Source organism: Ochotona curzoniae, unplaced genomic scaffold (genome assembly GCF_017591425.1).
Source record: "Ochotona curzoniae isolate NIBS_2020 unplaced genomic scaffold, NIBS_Ocur_1.0 contig_4148, whole genome shotgun sequence".
In the NCBI taxonomy this organism is placed as follows: Eukaryota; Metazoa; Chordata; class Mammalia; order Lagomorpha; family Ochotonidae; genus Ochotona; species Ochotona curzoniae.
Genome location: NW_024466146.1, coordinates 7,270,122 through 7,289,769, shown reverse-complemented (window position 1 = coordinate 7,289,769; position 19,648 = coordinate 7,270,122). Strand labels below are relative to the sequence as shown.

At 37.3% G+C, this 19,648-nt stretch overlaps 1 protein-coding gene across 1 annotated transcript in view; it reads left to right on the top strand.

The window, feature by feature from the left end:
• The first annotated feature begins 2,678 nt into the window (after window positions 1-2,678).
• The window catches only part of KANSL1L (KAT8 regulatory NSL complex subunit 1 like), a 105,202-nt gene continuing 88,232 nt past the window's right edge, over window positions 2,679-19,648 (top strand). Inside the window, exons 1-2 of the mRNA XM_040984618.1 lie at window positions 2,679-3,417; window positions 9,358-10,468. Of these exons, the coding sequence (XP_040840552.1) occupies window positions 9,387-10,468 (1,082 nt within the window). The 5' untranslated portion in view covers window positions 2,679-3,417; window positions 9,358-9,386. The remainder of the gene's footprint in view (window positions 3,418-9,357; window positions 10,469-19,648) is intronic.

Sequence of the window (19,648 nt, the reverse complement as noted above, 5' to 3'; positions counted from 1 at the left end):
CCTTGGGTTGATATTTTTCATGAGACTTTTGAGAAAAAGAATATTATTGCAATCTGTATTATTTTCTGGAGAATCATTTACTTGGTATATCATCTGCAACTTTTGTTTATAAGATTTTTTCCCCCACCTGTAACGTGTCTGTGATGTCACTGTGTAGAGTGCAAGTTGGAAATTCCACTGTAGAAACATATAAGTGAAATTCAATTTCAAGAAATAGAATTGGTTTTTGGATTATCTGGAACTACAATCTGTTGACAGAAAATCAAGGTCATCTAGTTTCTTCCTTTGGAAAAATTCTGATTTAATTTCACAAGTTGTGGCTTTGCTACTTTGCTCTGCTATGTTGGTAATTTAGTTTCTATATGCTGTGACCCAAAGAAATTTAATTGTCCCTGATTTGCTTCCTTCTAAGTTCTTTGAAGTTATGTATCAGTGCAATAATCTCTTCTAGAAAGGAGACTCTTTGTGCCTGAGTGTCTTGCTTAATAGGAAATAAATTATCATCAAAGATGATAAGTAGATAGATTAGAAATATATAGTTTTAGATTTATACCTAAACAGTTTTGGAGGTGTTAGAATTATTCATGTTAAATATTTCTTTTTCCAGTTTTGGTTTTTTTTTTTTTTTTTTGGTTTACACTAATGAAAAATATAAATAATTTTGCCTATTGGCATTGTGTTTGCTGTTTTATCGAACTCATTAGTTCTAGTAGTGTTTTTATAATTTTCTATGTAGGAAATCATACCATCTATGCATGAAGGCAAATTATACTTTTTTAAATTCTGTATTCCTTTTGTTGTTGTTGTTGTTGACCTGTTGCACTGACTAGGAGCTCCAATATGACAATTTAAGGCAAAAGATACGATGCCTTACTTCATTTTCTTTTTAGGAAAAAAGTATTCAGTCTTTCATTGTTAATTATGATCTGAACTGTAGGCTTTTGTGCATGCAGATACTTCTAAGATTTTTCCCTCTTTTTTTTTTAATATGTTGATTTTTTTTATACTGTGAATGGATATTGAATTTTGTCAAATGCTTTTTTCTATATCTATTGAGAAAACATTTTTTTTCCTTTTCATGCATTTTAAAAAGTATTGAATTAATGGGGGTGGCTTTGCAGTACAGAGAGCTAAGCTGCTGTTTGCAGTGCTGGTTATGCATATGCTAGCACCAGTTCAAGGCCAGGCTGTTGCGTTCCCAGTCGGCTCTACCAATGTGTCTGAAAAGGCTGCAGACAATGGCCCAAGTGCTTGGATACTTGCCACCATGTGGAGTGTTGGCATCTGCCTTTGGTTTAAATGAATCTTAACTGTTGTGCCCATTTGGGGATGGATAGAACTTTCTCTCTCTCTCTCTCCCCCATTCCCCACCCCCTTCTTTGGAATAGATAAATGTTGACCTGTTTTGCATTCATGAAATAAGCCACATTTATTTAAAAAACAGAATTTGACAAGGTATTGTCATGATTGTGATAACCTAAATCCTTGGAATGCTTTGAAAAATCATGACCTATTCATTTGTCTTCTAATTTAATCGATACAAACATGATGGCTGCTCTGCATTAGGCAGTATTTAATGCTGGATATCAGAACATTCGATAACTTGTGGAGTTGTTGCTTCTCCTGGAATGTCAGGTGATAACAAAGACGAATGATTAAACAGTGTTAGGAAAGGAAGAATCGTGAATAAGGCACTGAAGTTATGTTGAATATACTTGTTAAGGGAAGATTCTCTGCTGTGGTGACTTTACAGCACGTCGAGGGAGCGTGCCATCCTATTTGTAGAAAATTGTTGAAGGCCAAGGGAATAGCAAGCATAGACTGCAATAGGGGACTTGTTTGGTGTGTTTCAAGAAAAACCACAAGACGTAGTATATCTAAATCATGCAATATCACATGGAAAAAAGCCACAGAAGGTGAGCTAGTCAGGAAGCTGACTGTAGACTATCATAAGAAAGCCTTGTATTTTATTCTAAGAACTGTGGTAATTACTCATTTACTCACCAGGCACCTATTTAGCACTTGCTATGTGTCAAATACTCTTTCATTTGGGGAATAGAACAATCAAAAATATAAGCCTTCATAGAGCTTAAAAGTGTTAGTGGTAAGTGTAGCTGTTCAATGATGTTAGTCAAAGTGGTAATTTAGAATATTCAATCAGGAAATACTGTTTTGCACAATTACCACATATCTAATCAGAATCAATTTACTTGCTTTATGTATGATGAGTCTCATTTAACTGCTATAGGAGACATCTATTTTCATGAGTTTCTTCCAGTTGCAAACTAGAGTCATGCCAGCCAGGATGATTTACAGGTGTACAGAGTACAGAAGGTCTTCATGGGGCCCAGTGGCATGGCCTGGCAGCTAAAGTCCTCGCCTTGAATGCACCAGGATCCCATATGGGTGCCAGTTCTAGTCCCGGAAGCTACACTTCCCATCCAGCTCCCTGCTTGTGGCCTGGGAAAGCAGTAGAGGAGGCCCAGGGCTTTGGGACCCTGCACCAGTGTGGGAGACCAGGAAGAGGTTCCTGGTTCCTGGCTTCGGATCGGTGCAGTGCCGGCCATTGGGCTCACTTGGGGAGTGAATGATCGGACGAAGAATCTTCCTCTCTGTCTCTCCTCCTCTCTGTATATCTGACTTTGCAATAAAAATAAATAAATCTTAAAAAAAAAAAAAGAAGGTCTTCATGGAAATTCTAGAGTAGAAGGCATGATAGAGCTGTATCTCCCAGGCACTGGAGTTTGAACATTCTTCATATTGAAGTTGATTTATTTCCTATTACTGTATAACAGGTTATATTAAAATTAAGTTTCTTAAAATCTATTTTATGTCATAGATTCTGGGGTTAAGAATGGCTTGGCTAACTGCCTCTGTTTTTAGGGTTTGTCGCAAAGCTGAAATCAAGGTGCTGGCCAGGGTGACAGTGATCTCAAGGCTTTCCTGGGGAAAGATGTGCCACTAGATTACTGATATGGCTGTTGGACCTGAAAGCTATTGTTGTTGGCCAGTGGCATCATTTCTTTGCTGTGTGTGTCATCCAATTCACAACATGGCAGTAGGCTTCCCTTAGTGAAAGGGGTGACAAGATAATGGCAGGTCTCTGTAACCTAATCTTAGTAGACACATCCATCTCCTCTACTATAACCTCTACATTGTCACTGTCATTAAATCCAATTTCACACTCAAGAGGAGTGCATTACACATGGGGTATGAGTACAAAGAGTTGGTAATTGTTAGGGTCATATTTGGGGGCTATGTTTTTTCTTATGATTTATTTCTTTGAGGGAGAGAATGAATAAATCAATCTTCAATCTTCTAGTTTGCTCATGAAATGGCTACACTAGCCAAGGTTGGGATAACTGAAAATCTGGAGTGTAGCCCTCCATGTGGATTTCCCATTTAAGTGCCAGGAGTGTAAGTACTTGGGCTACCCTTGGCCTTCCCAGGTGTACCTGTAGGGAGTTGTGTGGGAAGAGGAGCAGCAGCTGGGAATGAAACTGGTGGATTAAACTTCTGTGGCACAATGCTGGTCCCAGAAGACTGCTTTTCATGTTAATTAAGCCCTAGAGATCTCACCCTTGTTTTAGTGTCTATGTTTTGTTGTGGTTTTGGTCTTTGCATTTCCATCCCATCTCTTTCTATTATCAACTGTGTATCTTCCTCTGTATATCTTCTCTCTACTTATTTTTAGTATTCCTTCTTTATCCAGGATCTGTGATAAGGCTCTTTACCTTGTATTATTTTACCTTCTAATCTGCCAGTTGTTACTTTGACTGTATCCATAACACCCTGTTCACACGTTTAAGCGGGAGTAGTTGCTGTGTGGAGACACTGTAATATCTTTCGAATATTACTAATAGCATCAGCAAGGGCAGTGATTAAGGCAGTTCTCCTTAGAGAGCAATATAGATGCTAAATACTATCGTAGCTCTTTGTAGATTAGAAAGTGTGAATCATTAAGTTGATCAAATAATTACTTGAATCTTGGAGAAAAATCTTAATGCTAATTTTATTTTTGTATTTCACTGTAATAGTGTGACAAGTGATAAGAATCTGTTCTTTGTTATCTTCCTGCTTTTGCTTATTTTTGGTTTGGAATAAATAGGAATCTACTATATATAGGTTTATTGCATTTTAGAAACTTTATTTGAAAGGCAATGAGAAAGTAACAAAGAGAGATTAGTCATCTGTTTCACTGCCCAAATGTCTGTGACAGCCAGAGCTGGACCAGAGAAACTGGCAATCAGAAACTCAATCCAGGTCTCCCACATGGGTAACAGGGGCCCAACAAGTTGAGTTATCATTGTTATCTCCCAGGGTACACACTGGCATGAAGCTGGAATTGGAAGCAGAGGTAGAACTCTATCCCAGGCACTCTGGTCCAGGACATGAGAATCCCAAGCCCCGTGTTACTGCTGTGTCAGGAACTCTCCGCAACACCTCCCCACTTTTGGCCTATTTTTGAGATATTATATGAAAGTATAAATTTTCATGTATATAAGATTTGATGGGAGAATTATAAGAAATATCTACGTATTTTGACACCAAACCATGAAATGTCTATAAAAATACCTGTATTTTTATCTCTCAGAATGAGCAGTCATTAACATTTGTGCATTTAGTGTTCCCACCTCCCCCAAGTAGCAAAGTTTATAGTTCAAATGCAAATCCTTTTACATCATTACACTTAGTTGGTTTCATGGAATTTACTTAAGTTTATTTTTAACAAATTTTGTGGTTGTATTTTCACTTTTTACTCTTGTCAACATGTTTGCATGCAGGATATTAAAGATTTTTGGTTTGTGTTATTTCGTCCCATTCTCTCTCTCTCTCTCTCTCTCTCTATATATATATATATATGATATACACACACATGCGTAGTTTATGATGTTCTTTTATCTTTTGAGATTTATATTGATAGTTTTTTTTTTCAAATGACAGAATAGTATTCTAGCATGTTTTGCTACGCATTCTCTTAACGGTAGAAATCTGTAGTGTTTTGAAGCAGTGTTTTTGCTTTTCTAAACATTGCTTGTTTAATTGTGCATGTTGACTGAATCAATTTATGGGCTCAGTAAATGTAAGAAATTTTGGTTTTACCTACTCATGATAAATGATGTTTTCAGACATAAAATATTTTTGTCAATTTACTGGTTACAAACTAAGCTCTTGATTTGTTGATTTATATTTCCCTTATTACTGGTGTGATGGAGTATATTTTTCAGATCATTTGAATTTCATCTTTGAATTCTCTGGTTTTCTACTCTGTCAGTTTAGAGGAATTTTTATGTATTCTGAATACTGATGTTTGTCATATATGCTACAGTTACCTTCTCCTAATCTATTGCTTGCTTTTAACCATGTTTGTGATTTTTGCTATTATGTAGAAATGAATTGAACATTTTTAAAAATTGTTGTTAATATTTGGAAAAAAGTCCAGGCTGAAGGAAGCAGCATTGCAGCTAGCATTTGGAACACACAACATGAAGGTGTGGCCATTTAAGTGATTATCAACTATCATATATGTTGAAACAAATTTCTGAACTTCATAGTTCTGAGGACTAGATGCTTTTAAAGTCTTGTTATTGTAACTTTTGTAAAAATGTCTCACTACTCAGACTCATATATTTTAGTATCACAGATTATTGTTTCCTGCAAATTAGAATATATGCTTTGACATTTTTCTTTTGATAAAATATATTATTGGCATAGTTGGCAGGGGATGTATGCCATTGTGAGTCTCTGTTTAGGGTGGAGATGGTCAGGATATGAAGGAAGGTGGGTGGGAGCCACTCCTTGCTGTCAACTTATAGTCATTTGCTGATGCTTAAGACACTCCAATATGGGGAAGAATATTCCAAAGGTTTTATCTGTTTGTTTTTTGATGGTTTTGAGATTTCATTGCACTGGGGTTCAGAAAATCCTTCTAAGGTCGATTGGCTAACCAAGACCATCTTAGTGCATCCAGAGGCTTAGGAACATGTTGCAAAGCTTGGCAGGAAAGTGGTCCAACCTGTTCTGCTTTCCATCCTCTAGGAGACAATGGATGTCCCCTGCTGGCTGTCATGTCATAGGTCTATCTGGACCTGCTGTCCTCTGCACAGGCAACAGCAACTGAGGAGGCTCAGTACTGACACATGCACTGAGGCTGGACCACATATCCTGTGATTTTTCTCTGTGGTTAGGGTTTGAATCCAGCCATCAAATTGGGGAATCCCCCAAGAAACCTCACTTGGGGTCACCACAGACTTGACTCTCATGTATACCAGCCATGGCAGGGTCAGTTATGGTTCATCACCTGCACCAGCTGATGCACATACTGGTAGACAAAGCTGCCTGATCAGCTCCACTCCCAGCCCTGGCTCTCATGCTCACCATGGGAGCTGTAACCCAGCAGGGAAGTGCTCACAGTTCCCCTACCAAGCCTGTTCCCATCCACAGATTTTGCATTTGCTGGGGACACTGTAGTTCAGCCTGACTTGCAGTATTGAAGTTAATCTTTAGTGGTAATCTGGTAGAGTATTTTCCAGAGATAACATCTTCTGTAATAAATGAAAACTGATGAATATTTGTGAAAAAGAAAAAAACATTTTCAGGACAAATTACATGTATTGTAGGTTAGACATGTTTTCGTTGATACTTAACAAAACTATTTGAAAGGCAGAGTCACACAGAGAGAATGAGACAGTCTTTCATCTGCAGGTTATTTCCCAAGTAGCTGCAAGGTCCAGGCTAGGGCAGAACAATACTTACCAGGAGACAGGACTATCATCCCTGGAGCCAGTAGCTTCACCCATCTTCACATGGGTACAGGAGCCCAAATACTTGAGTTATCATCTAGGTCAGAGTGGAGAGGTTGGGACACCAGCCCATATGAGTTGCTTGCATTGCAGGAAGCAGCATAACCTGATACACCACAATGAAGGTCTCTTGTTGTCATGTTTCTAGTAACTATGAAGTGGTATTTTTTGTTTTTAGTTAGTCTCATATCTTTCTCACATATATTCAGTATTCACTTGATTCTTATTAATACTGTCCAGCTTGTGAAGATTACATTTAGAAATGGAAATTAAGAGCAATTTATTATATTTTACAAAAATAAATAATTCTTTTATTTATTTTTTTAAAGATTTATTTTTGTTATTTTTTTTATTGGAAAGGTGGATATACAGAGAGGAGAGAAAGAGAGAAAGATCTTCCATCCGATGATTCACTCCCCAAGTGACCACAACGGCCAATGCTATGTCAATCCGAAGCCAGGAGCCTCTTTGGGGTCTCCCACGCAGGTGCAGGGTCCCAAGGCTCTGGGCTGTCCTCGACTGCCCTCCCGGGCCACAGGCAGGGAGCTGGAAGGGAAGCGGGGCTGCTGGGATAGAACCGGCACTCATATGGGATCCTGGGTGTGCAAGGCGAGGACCTTAACCACTTGTGCCACTGCGCCGGGCCCAATAATTCTTTTTTTTAAAAGATTTTTTATTGGAAAGTCAGATATACAGAGAGGAGGAGAGACAGAGAGGAAGATTTTCCATTCATCGATTCACTCCCCAAGTGACTGCAATGGGCAGAACTGAGCTGATCTGGAGCCAGGAACCAAGAGTTTCTTCTGAGTCTCCCACACAGGTGCAGGGTCCCAAGGCTCTGGACTGTCCTCAACTGCTTTCCCAGGCCACAAGCAGGGAGCTGGAAAGCAAGGCCACCTGGATTAGAACCAGCGCCCATATGGGATCTCGGCATGTTCAAGGCGAGGACTTTACCTGCTAGACTACTGTGCTGGGCCCATAATTCTCTCTCTCTCTTTTAAAATTATTTTCATTGTAAAGACAGATTTATAGAGAGAAGGAGAGACAAAGATATTCCACTTGCTGAGTCACTCCCCAAATCGCTGCAACAGCTGAAGCTGAGCAAATCCAAAGCCAGGAGCCGGAGCTGGGATCTTCTTCCAGCTCTCCAAACTGGAGTGCAAAATCCAAGGATCTTGGCCAGCCATCTGCTGTTTTCCCAGGCCACAAGCAGGGAGCTGGATGGGAAGTGAAGCAGCTGGGACACACATTTGGGATATTATGGTTGGAGATGGAGGATTAGCCATTTGAGCCATTGCCCTGCCCCCAAAATAAATTAATTTTTAAATAAAAAATAAGAGATTTACTTACAGTTTTCAGGGTGATTACCTCATTTCAGGTTTGAATTTTTTTCCATCTTGGCATTATTAGCATTGTTTAAAAAAGCTATTCTGAGGGGGCAGCAACAATGGCTCACTGGCTAATCCTCTATCTGCAAGTGCTGACATCCCATACAGGTGCTAGTCCATGTCCCAGCTGCTCAACTTCTGATCCAATTCCCTGCTCATGACCTATGGAAGCAGTGAGGGATGGCCAAAGCCTTGGGACTCTGCACTCACATGGGAAACCTGGAGGAAGTTCCTGGCTCTTGGTTAGGGATTGATACAGCTCAGGCTGTTACAGCAATTTCAAGAATGAACCAGCAGATGGAAGATCTTTATCTCCTCTCTATTAATCTGCCTTTCCAACAAAAATAATTCTTTTTTTAGAAATTGTATTCTCAGACAGGATTATCTCCAGCCCTTGCCATCATTCTAACCCTCGTGCTGATACTAGCTCTAGCCCCAATCCTAAAAGTGATCCTAGCCCTAAACCCAACTAAATCCGTTTTCCCAACATTGACTCAACCCTGACACAGATTTAGCCATCACTGTAATACTAAGCCTAGACCTAATACTGAACACAATCCGAGCGACATTTCTAAACCTATGCCGGAATGCTAACTTGAATCATCACCCTCATTATAACACTAAATCCAAATCCAACTGGAGCCAGAATCTTAGTCATAAACCTAACACTAGATTTTGACCTAACCTTAATCCTAGAAGAACTTTAGCACTAGCATTAGCCCACACCCTAACATTAACTCTAGCTCTAAGCATAATAATTCTAGCATTGACTCTAACCTCACTATAATACTCAAATTAACATAAAAAGCTTCTTAATCCTAAATGTAGCCACAGTTTTAATCCTAACATTAATTGTAACCCTAACTCTAAAAAAAGTTTTTTTTAAAAAAAGAAATTGTATTTTGAGATATAATTACATCTACAAATATTCTCTAAAAACTTATACTGTGCTAGATAACGTGCAACTCTAGTTGGAGTTTTGGATATTAGACTCACAGTTCAAGTGAAACGCAGCTTAATCCCTGTTGAGATGATATTAGAGTTTGGCAGATAAAAGAGGAGTATGGGTTTAATACATATTTTAAATATTACATGAAAAATATTTGTCCTTTGTAATCATTAAGCTTGTTTGTAGAGACTGATCATTTGTGTTTACATTGTTTTAGGTTTCCAATAATTATCTGCAAGAATCGCCATGACCCCAGCTTTGAGGGAGGCAACAGCAAAGGGTATCTGCTTTTCATCTTTGCCAAGCGCCATGGAATCTGACAAGATGCTATTCATGGAAAGTCCAAGAACTGTAGATGAAAAGCTAAAGGGAGACACTTTCTCCCAGATGCTAGGATTTCCCACTTCTGAAGCCACTGTTAATACTAATTTTGTAAATTTCAAACATTTTGGCTCCCCTCAGTCTTCAAAACATTATCAAACACTGATTTTAATGAGTTCTAATTCTGCACTAAATAAATACAATGAGAATTACAACCAAAGGCCACCGGGGGAGCCCAATTGCAGTAAGCTGAAAAACATATTGTGTAACGGCAGCAACATTCAGTTAAGTAAAATCTGTCGTTCTCACTCTGAAGAATTCATCAGAAAGGAACCTCTATCAGACACCACAAGTCAGTGCATGAAAGACATTATTTTGGACTCAAATAAAACCAAAGATGCTAATGTAGATAAAGTACAACTGCAAAACTGTAAATGGTACCAAAAGAATGCACTTTCGGATAAGCTGAGTGATATTGACATTAAAAAGGGTTTATCGCCATGTGCTCAAAAGAAAAATGGACCTGACCACTCAGCTGTTCCCATTAGTTCCACAGCTGCTGAAAAAGAGGAGGAAGTGAATGCTCGGTTACTTCATTGTGTAAGCAAACAGAAAATTTTACTTAACCAGGCTAGAAGAACTCAGAAACATTTACAGATGCTCCTGGCAAAACATGTTGTTAAGCACTATGGTCAGCAAATGCAATTTTCAGTGAAACATCATTTCCCCAACATGAAGATCTTTCATGAACCTACCGCAGTTATGGATAGTACTTTTCCTAAATGCACTGACGTTAAGCCAGAAGTTAACATATGCACTCCAGAGAATAAATTGTGGAATGATACAAAACATGGCTCTGCACAGTGTACAGCTGCAGAAATCCAAAGATTTGCGCTGTCTGCTACAGGGTTGTTGTCGCATGTTGAAGAGGGACTGGATTCTGATGCTACTGATAGCAGCTCTGATGACGATTTGGATGAATATACCGTTAGAAAAAATGTGGCAGTGTAAGTGCAAAATTATTATTAGACTTTTTTGTTATGTATATAGAAGCTATTGCCTCTTTTCAAGGTATGTTAAAAAGAAATGGATTATCTAAAATCTTAACGCCATGATCTTTAAGTTATAAAACTTTGGTAAAATTTTTTAATGTTTTACTTGCTAAATATTATGTATGAGTGGATACAGTGATCCCTCAGTATCCACTAAGGATTGATTCTAGTCCTGCCCGTCCTGTCTTGTTTACCCAAATCCCGGCTCTCACATCCTTGACATGAAATGACATAGTGTTGGCATATAGCCTACACACAATATCTGGTAAACTTTGTATCTATTCTTAGTTATAATACCTAAGACAGTACAAATGTATTAATATTATAGAGTGTTGTCTAGGGAATAGGGACAGGCAAAAAAAAGTCTGTACATGTTCAATATAGGCACGATTTTTAAAAGATACTTTGTTTCCCTTCCCACTCTGTCTGAGTTTAAGGAACTGTATCATGAAAAACACGGAATTTAAACAGCAAACAACAACAAATCAGACTAAAGTTTTAGAATATTGTTATAATGACATTAATTCTATTACTCTTTTGGAAAAAACTTGTCAACTAACTTTAGTAAACTGTTTCAGAGAAAAAGATATTTTATTAAAATTTTTCATTTATTTTTATTTTATTTAAAAGAAAGAGATTTTCTAACTCCTGATTCACCCCCCCAATTACTTGAATAGCCAGAGGTGGGCCGCCCTGAAGCCAGGAACCTGAAAGGTCATGTGAGTGTTGCATTGATGGTAGGAATCCTAAGTACTTGAGAGCCATCATTGCTGCCTCCTAGGATACACATATTATCAGGAAGCTTAATTCAAAGTGGAGGAACCAGGCCTCCAAATGAGGCATGCCCGTTTAGGATGTGGGGCATCCTGAACCATGACTTACCTACTAAACCAAATGCCCAAGCCCCCCCCCTTTTTTTAAATTATTATTTTAAATCTGTGGTCGGTTGATTCCATGAATAGAATCTGTGGATATGGAGAACTGACTATATGCACTTTTGAAAAAAAAAAAAGTACTCTATTGCTCTATGTAAGAACCTCATATAGGAATAATAAAACCAAGTAGTTGTAAGTAAGCATTCTTCTCCAATGTTTGCATAGAATTTAAAATCTTCATTAACTTTCAGAGTTTATAAATTGAAAATACATGTAAGTTGAATTGCTACTTACAGAAATATTTATGTACTCATTATATCCATAACTTTATGGTATAGCCTATACTAATCCAGTATATTTTTGCTAGATTAAGTAAAATAAAATGGTAGTATCAGCTATAACATACCTATTAGAGTCTCATGGCGTACTGGACGCTAGAGATTCACTTATGGTCTAAATATTCAAAACCTCTGCCCTCTTGGGTATTTACTTGAGAGGTATCTAGATTCTAAAATCAGAGAAAAATTAGTTTTAATTATCACACCATGGTAACATTCCAGAATAACTTTCTCTAGTTGAGTTTTCTAAGACAATAGATATATTCTATATCATGGCTAGCTTCCAGTACCTATTGAGCATATGAAATTTGGCCAGTGAAAGTGAGGAATCAAATATTTAATTTTACTTAATTTTACTTAATTAAAATAACCAGGTAAAGCACAATTTTTAACCTAGCTTTAAGGGAATCTGTTAATATCTTCAAATGGATAAAAATTGTTTTGTGTTGATTATGGCATTTTAGTGAGAAGAAATTCATCCTTTTTCAAAATCTCAAATATTAATGGATCATTATAGAATTAGGAGCCAATGACATTTTTACTGATAAATGTAATACCAGAATATTAATTTTTATAGTGAAGAAAAAACATAAAGCAAAATTGATTTTCCAGCTTTTTCATGTTCTTGTGTCACTATAACTGAAATTTGTGTGAGTGCTAAAACAGTTATGGATTGTACATTGTTTTTCTGAATTACATTACACTGATTTCTTACATATAATATCTCATTTAATTTGTTCAACAACCTTGAGAAGTAACTGTTATTGTCTTTATTTCATTTAAGGAAAAATAGATTTATCATGGTTAAGCAATTTTCCACCAGTGAAAAGATCAATTAGATGATAGAACCAGAATTTGCTATGTATGTGTAACTCTTAGGTCTATGCTTGCTCCCTTTGTAGTTTGCTGTTTTCTCACTATTATATTCAACTGATGCTTATAAGTACAAAACTTATTAGACATGTATGTTCTAAAAGAGATCTAAATTTTATCAGTTTTTATATTTATAACAGTTTTGACATAATCCAATTTAATAAAATTTAGTAAATGTTTTGTTATTTTTGAGGAGCTGATAGATGGTTTTTATGTAACAGAAATAACAAATTTTTTTTTCTTCTCAAGCTATTTTGATCCATGATTTTTTTTTTAAAGATTAATTTATGCATGTGAATGAGTTACAGAGATCTGAACCAGGCTGAAGTCAGGAGCCAGGGCACTCATCAGAGTCTACCACATAGGTTCAGGGGCCCAGGTTCTTCCACTGCTTTCAGTAGGGAGTTGGATGGGAAGAGGCGATGCTGGGACTGTCAATAATGGTGTTTTTATTAGTTTTTTTCTCTCACTGATTGGCTGTAACACTTAGTCCACTATATGTTTTAATCATTACCCTCTATTTTGTCCTAGATGGCTTGCCAGTGTATATGGTGGTGTTAATAACCCAACCCCTGTTATCCTAGAAAACACATTTTATGCTTTTGGTTAATTTTCTGTATATCAAGTACATAATGATAAGACCACATAAAAATGCATGGAAAAATAGAATTCAAGAACAAGTTTATTTTTGATGCAAACCAAACTGAAATCTCTGCATAATTTTATCATAATATACATTTTAAGGGAACTTTTTGAAGATTCTATATAATGATTGGTCATAAATTTTGTTTTAAGATTAGCATTTGCTCCTTGAGAGCAGTGAGAGAACACTAAATTTAGACTTTTATTTAAAATATAGACAAATGGGGAAATGCAAACTACTGAAAAAAGTTTTATGTCACTTTATTGAGGAAAGCAATGTAAGATACGCTAGAAATAATTGAGTTCTGCTTTAAAACTTTTATTAAACTTTCTTTTCTATATAATCTGCTGGAAGGACTTTAGGAATACTAACCATACATTTTAGAAAAAGAATGATGCATCAAGTTTAACTAAATCATTTGAGATTCATCTTCTCTTTTGAATTATTGACATTTTAATATTATGATGCCTTCATTATTGAAACCCGTTTCTATATTTCTAGTAATAAGATAAACTTTGTTAAGTGATACTTGCTGATCTATATATTTGCATACTACTATATTTTTATAAGAACTTTCACTGAATTCTTAGATAATTGTTTAAGATGATTTGTTCATTTGTTCTGTTTTGCTTCTTGAAATCCATTCAGAATTCTTTATTTTTTATACTTTCCCATGTATTAAACGTTGCCTCAGATGTTTCTTTTTTTTTTTTAACATATATTTATTGCTATTGGAAAGGCAACTTTGCAGAGAGCAGAGAGAAGGATCCCTATCCACTGGTTCATTCTTCAAATGACCACAATGGCCAGAGAAGAGCCCAAATGAAGCCCGGAATCAGGAACCTTCTCCTGGTTCCCACATACAAGTATGGGATCCTAAGGTTTTGGGCCATCCTCCACTGCTTTCCCAGGCTACAACAACGGAGCTGGATGGGAAGTGGAGCAGCTGGGACACGAACTTGTACCAATATGGAATGCTGGCACTCACGGGCAGAGGATTAGCCAATTGAGAACAAACAATACAAGTTCAATTAGTTACATCTTTTGAATAAGTATAAAATGGTTTTCTTAAGTTGGAAACATTTCTGTTTTAAGCTGTTTATTTTTAAAAAATATTTATTTTTATTGCAAAGCCAAATATACAGAGAGGAGGAAAGACAGAGAGGAGGAAAGACAGAGAGGAAGATCTTCTGTCTGCTGATTTACTCCCCAAGTAGCCACAGTGGCCCGAGCTGAGCTGATCCAAAGCTAGGAGCCAGAAGCCTCTTCTGGGTCTCCCACACTAGTGTAGGGTCCCAAGGCTTTGGACTGTCCTCAACTGCTTTCCCAGGCCACAAGCAAGGAGCTGGATGGGAAGTGGATCCACCAAGATTAGAACAGGCACCCATGTGGGATCCCAGTGCATTCAAGGCAAGGACTTTAGCCTCTAGGCCACCGTGCCAGGCCTAGCTGTTCATTTTTTAATTTAAAGCATTTATTGCAGTAAGTTTATTTTCTTTACTTTAAATTTTATTTTTGTTATTTAACATACTGCTGGGGGCCCGGCAGCGTGGTCTAGTGGCTAAAGTCCTCCTCACCTTGAACGCTCCGGGATCCCATATGGGCACTGGTTCTAATCCCGGCAGCTCCACTTCCCACCCAGCTCCCTGCTTGTGGCCTGGGAAAGCAGTCGAGGACGGCCCAAGGCTTTGGGACCCTGCACCCACGTGGGAAACCTGGAAAGAAGTTCCTGGCTCCTGGCTTTGGATCGGCGCAGCACCAGCCATTGTGGTCACTTGGGGAGTGAATCATTGGACGGAAGATCTTCCTCTCTGTCTCCTCCTCTCTGTATATCTGACTTTGCAATAAAAATAAATAAATCTTTAAAAAAAAACATATTGCTGGATACTCACTGTTCAGGTATAGATACATATCTTTAATATATAAAATTCAGACTTAGATTTTAAAGTTTAAATAGCAGGTTAAAATATATTTTTATTTGCTTACTTATTTTTAAAAATTACTTGAGAGGCAAAAATAGAGACAGAGTGCTAGGCTTTTCTTGGCCAAGACCTAGCTGAGGCCAAAGTTGGGAAGTGAGATCAATCCAGGGCTTCTAAATGGCTGGCAAGAACTCAGTTCTTTGAGTCATGATTACTGATTCTCATGATTGGCATTAGCAGAGAACTGAAATTACAAGGTAGGTGTTGAACTCAGATACTCTCATACTGATGTAAATATCTTAACCAGGGTCTTAATGGCTAGGATAGATGCCCACTACTGGATTTTAATTTTAATTCATTTTTATTACCTGCACTGAATATGAAGACTTTTCAGAATAATCTCTAGGAAATAATCAAGTTCACTTCAACTTGATTTGCAGCAATTTGAGGGAAAGACTACTATTATTGTATTTCTACTACACAGAACTGTCATATATTAAGTAGTTGTGTATATGTTGAGTAAATGAATATTTCTGTATATGTACGTGTAGTGCACCTATAAAAAATTATAGTTAACAGTTTGTGAAATTACTCTGAATATACAGTTGATTCTGTTGACCTGTGGGTTTTACATCTGTAGATTCAACCAACCATGGATCAAAATCATAGATAAAAAATTTCAATTTGTAGTGAACATGTACAGACTTTTTTCTTTGCCATTATTCCTGCTATAATGCAGTACTGAAGTTCTTTATTTCACAACTAGATGTTGCAATTAATATAGAGCTGATTTAAATTATAGGGGAGACTGTGTGTCTGTAACATCTAAATGATATCCCTTTTTATATAGGAACTTTTTGGTCTTCAGGAGGGCTAGAATGAATCCCACATGAACAATGAGGGACGACTGGATTCAGTATTTTTCTTCCTTCTTTCTGGAGTTGCATTATCTTGCTTGATTCCTCCCCCACCCCTTTTCTTTTGTTTTTAATACATGCTAGCCAGAAGATGTATCTTGTACATCTTAGATCATTCATGAATGTATGTTTATTGAATAGATTAATGAGGTATGTCAAAATATGCACATTTGAAGTAATGGTTTTATTATAATATCTAATATTTGTAACTTTAAAACTGATGAGTAAAGCATATTATACTTATCTTAAAATCTTAGATTATATTATTATCATATGCCTTCCAGTTTTCTTTGTGTTTTTACTCCTGATAAGAAAAGCAAATGCCCTCGGTTTGATCAGAAAATTATCTGTGAAGGAATATAATTGTTTTAGGAAACTGAAGCAAATTTTCTCTAAAAATATGGGCAATATGTTAGTTCATAAAGACAGTATTGATGAACTTTAGAAAAAGTTTTAGATTGAGAAGCTAACATGTATCAGAAAGAAAAAAGTCATTAATCTTTGGAAAGGAGCATCTTTTCTTATAAGTTAGCGATGACCTTATAATATGTAAGAAAAACCTTCCCACCCCTATTTTTCTTTTTCTTTTAGTGGATGAGCTCAGGTTCTGGACATAACTAAAATTGGTGACTTGTCACATGACCCTAAGCACGGTTGTTATTACCATTTGTAAATCAGATTCTAGCACTTCTCTTTTCTCCTGCAGAGTGATGATCAGTTGTTTTCATTCAGAATACAAAGTACAGAAACAGATTTTCATACAAATGTGTTTTGATCCTCTGAAGTTTTAGAAAATGAAGAAATATGGTTCCTTGTCCATTTACAGGAAAGCTGCCAATATCTTCCAAATCACAGAGCTGACTCAGATATTAGGGAAATCCTGTAATTTCCCCAGATCAATCCATGTATTTAAATGTTTTCACATTTCTTTCAGATATGTAAATTAGTAGGTTTAGCAAGGAAATTCTTTTAAACAAATTTAGGCATTCATCAAGAGGGGAGAATGTTGATAAGTTTGAGCTGATGGGCAATTCTTTTCAGAATGAAAAACAGAGATAACAAAGTAGTTTCTTAGAGACCATTCAAATTGAATACCCACAATTTTGTTCCTGCTAATGGATAAGAAAAGAATTGAAAACTCAGGTGAGCTCTTAAAGGACTATTCCCCTTGAAGGACTGAACAAATACCAAGAGGAATTCACAAAGGGTAAAGCAACTGAAGTCATTCCATTAATCAATTGCAAACAAGAGTATCTTTAAATTTGTAAGTGGTTGACAAATTGTTTTTGCATTCATGATCTATTTTATTCTCAATACTTCTGAAATAGATAGGAGAAGTCAGATTTTGTCTTATTTAATTCAACAAAAAGAGTTTTCTATTTTGTGCGAGGAGAAGGGAAGTAAGTAAAAGAAGCAATTTAAGTGTAGTTGTGCAGATATAGTAAACACATAAAAAAGGAACATGAAATATCTTTTTTCCAAAGATCTATTTATTTTTACTGGAAAGGCAGATTTATAGAGAAGGAAAAGGAGGGACAAAGAGAAAGATCTTCCATCTGCTGGTTCACTCCCCAAATGGCCAAAAGAGCGAGAGCTGATCTGATCTGAAGGCTCTTCTAAGCCTTGCATGTGGGTGCAGGGTCCCACAGCTTTGGGCCATCCTCTACTGCTTTCCCTGGCCACACACAGGGAGCTGGATGGGAAGTAGAGCAGCTGAAGTGGGAATTGGGACCCATATGGAATGCCAGTGTTTGCAGGTGAGAATTAGCCAGTTGACTTATCTTGCCAGCCCCAAGAAGTATATTACAGTATTGCATATGGATATCTTTGAGGAAAGCATTTTTTCAATTTAAAATAATCTATTCCTTTTCTAAAAAAGGGTATTTTTATAATGTGGTATAATTGTATGCTCCCTAAGTTTGCTCAGTTTGTGGGAGTTAATACATGGTGAAAAATTGATGGCCTGGATTATCCCACCTCCAATTTAGGCAATACTACTATGTTTAAAGACCTAGCTGGTTTAGAACAAAGGCAATCCATGTTTGGCATCTTTTAATTGTGAAAGGAATCTAACTGTTACTATAAAATGGAAGTCTTCTATTTAAAGAGTTTCACCTTATGTGTATTATGCATTTCTTGAAATCTTGCTCCAAATTAGCAAATTAGTAAATCAGTGCTTCTTTACCTTCCTCTCCCCCAGCATATCTGAGGATGGCCAAGTTAAATTATTGTTTGGATTGGCTTGATTATCATATAATGGGAAAGATGGAGAAACTCATGATTTTGGACAATATTGTTTAGAAAAGTCTATGGGTGACTATACAAAACACTGCTTTTGAATGCTGTATAATAGGTATCACTTAAATGTCCTATGTACCCATATGCTTCTAGAAATTATCTTCTTAGGAAAAAACAATGGTAGATATGTTGTCTCTGAGGAAACAAGAATAATAAACATTTTTGGAGCAGTTGTGCAAGTTGTAATCTATTTCACTGGAGGAATTTATCAGATGAATTGTCTTAGTTTTCATAAGAAAGCACAGCTCAGGAGAGTGATAGCAGAAGACTGAAGATTAGAAGAAGCCAGTCTTTATTCTCTCACAGAAAGTGAAATAGAAATACATCCATACCTGAAAACAGCCTTGAGAGAGCTGAGGAATACAGGTAAGAACCTGCAGCAACATAATGAAGAAAAAAGTAAAACTGCATAGGAATGATGGCATGGGAGAATCAGGTACTGGAGATAGCTGAAGATTGCTACAAAATAAAGCTGACGCACCTTGGCAGGGCAGGAGAAATCTGTACATGGCATGCAGCAGGTTCCACCGTGGCCACCAGCAGCCTACCTTCCAGTCAACACTGGCATTTTTTGCCACCAAGATAAATAACAACCATCACGCTGCAGACTGTGAGAGGATTTGCCACACCTCCTGCCCTCAAGGAGCTGCTGCTCTCCCATCTCAGGTTTGAAATCCCCTACTCTTCCAACACCACAAATGCCTCCAACTCCAGCACTTTGCCCCTTGTGTGACTGCACACCAGACCCTGCCTCTATAACTGTGTCATGTGTATATCATTTCTTCAAACATCAGAGCCACTGCTACCTCAAGATCGCCAAAATCTTAGCCTTGGAGCCCGAGTCATTCTACATGCACCTGTGCTGCATCAGCTCCATGGCACTCTGTGAGCACTCACACCTCTGACATCCGATACATCATTGTGATGTGTAGAACTGTATCTCAGATCCCAGATTCCCTGTAGCTTCTCATGTATCTGCATCTCAGAAACAGAACCATTGCCACTACAGGGTGATCTGCAGGAAAGAATCATAAGCACTGCAGTCCACACTCCGGATCTTAACTCTGCTGTATGAGAAAGCCCATGCCCCAGACTAAGAGCTTCTGAAGCCCTGCTCTTGCTGGCTCTGACCCCAGCTCCCTGACTGTTCTGCAAGAAATAATGTCTTGTATACTGTTACCACCATGATGAGTTGTGGTACCCTGAGCATGGATGACATCTCAACTGCAGACCCAAAAGCCATGGTCCTTTAATATGCCTCTATTCTAG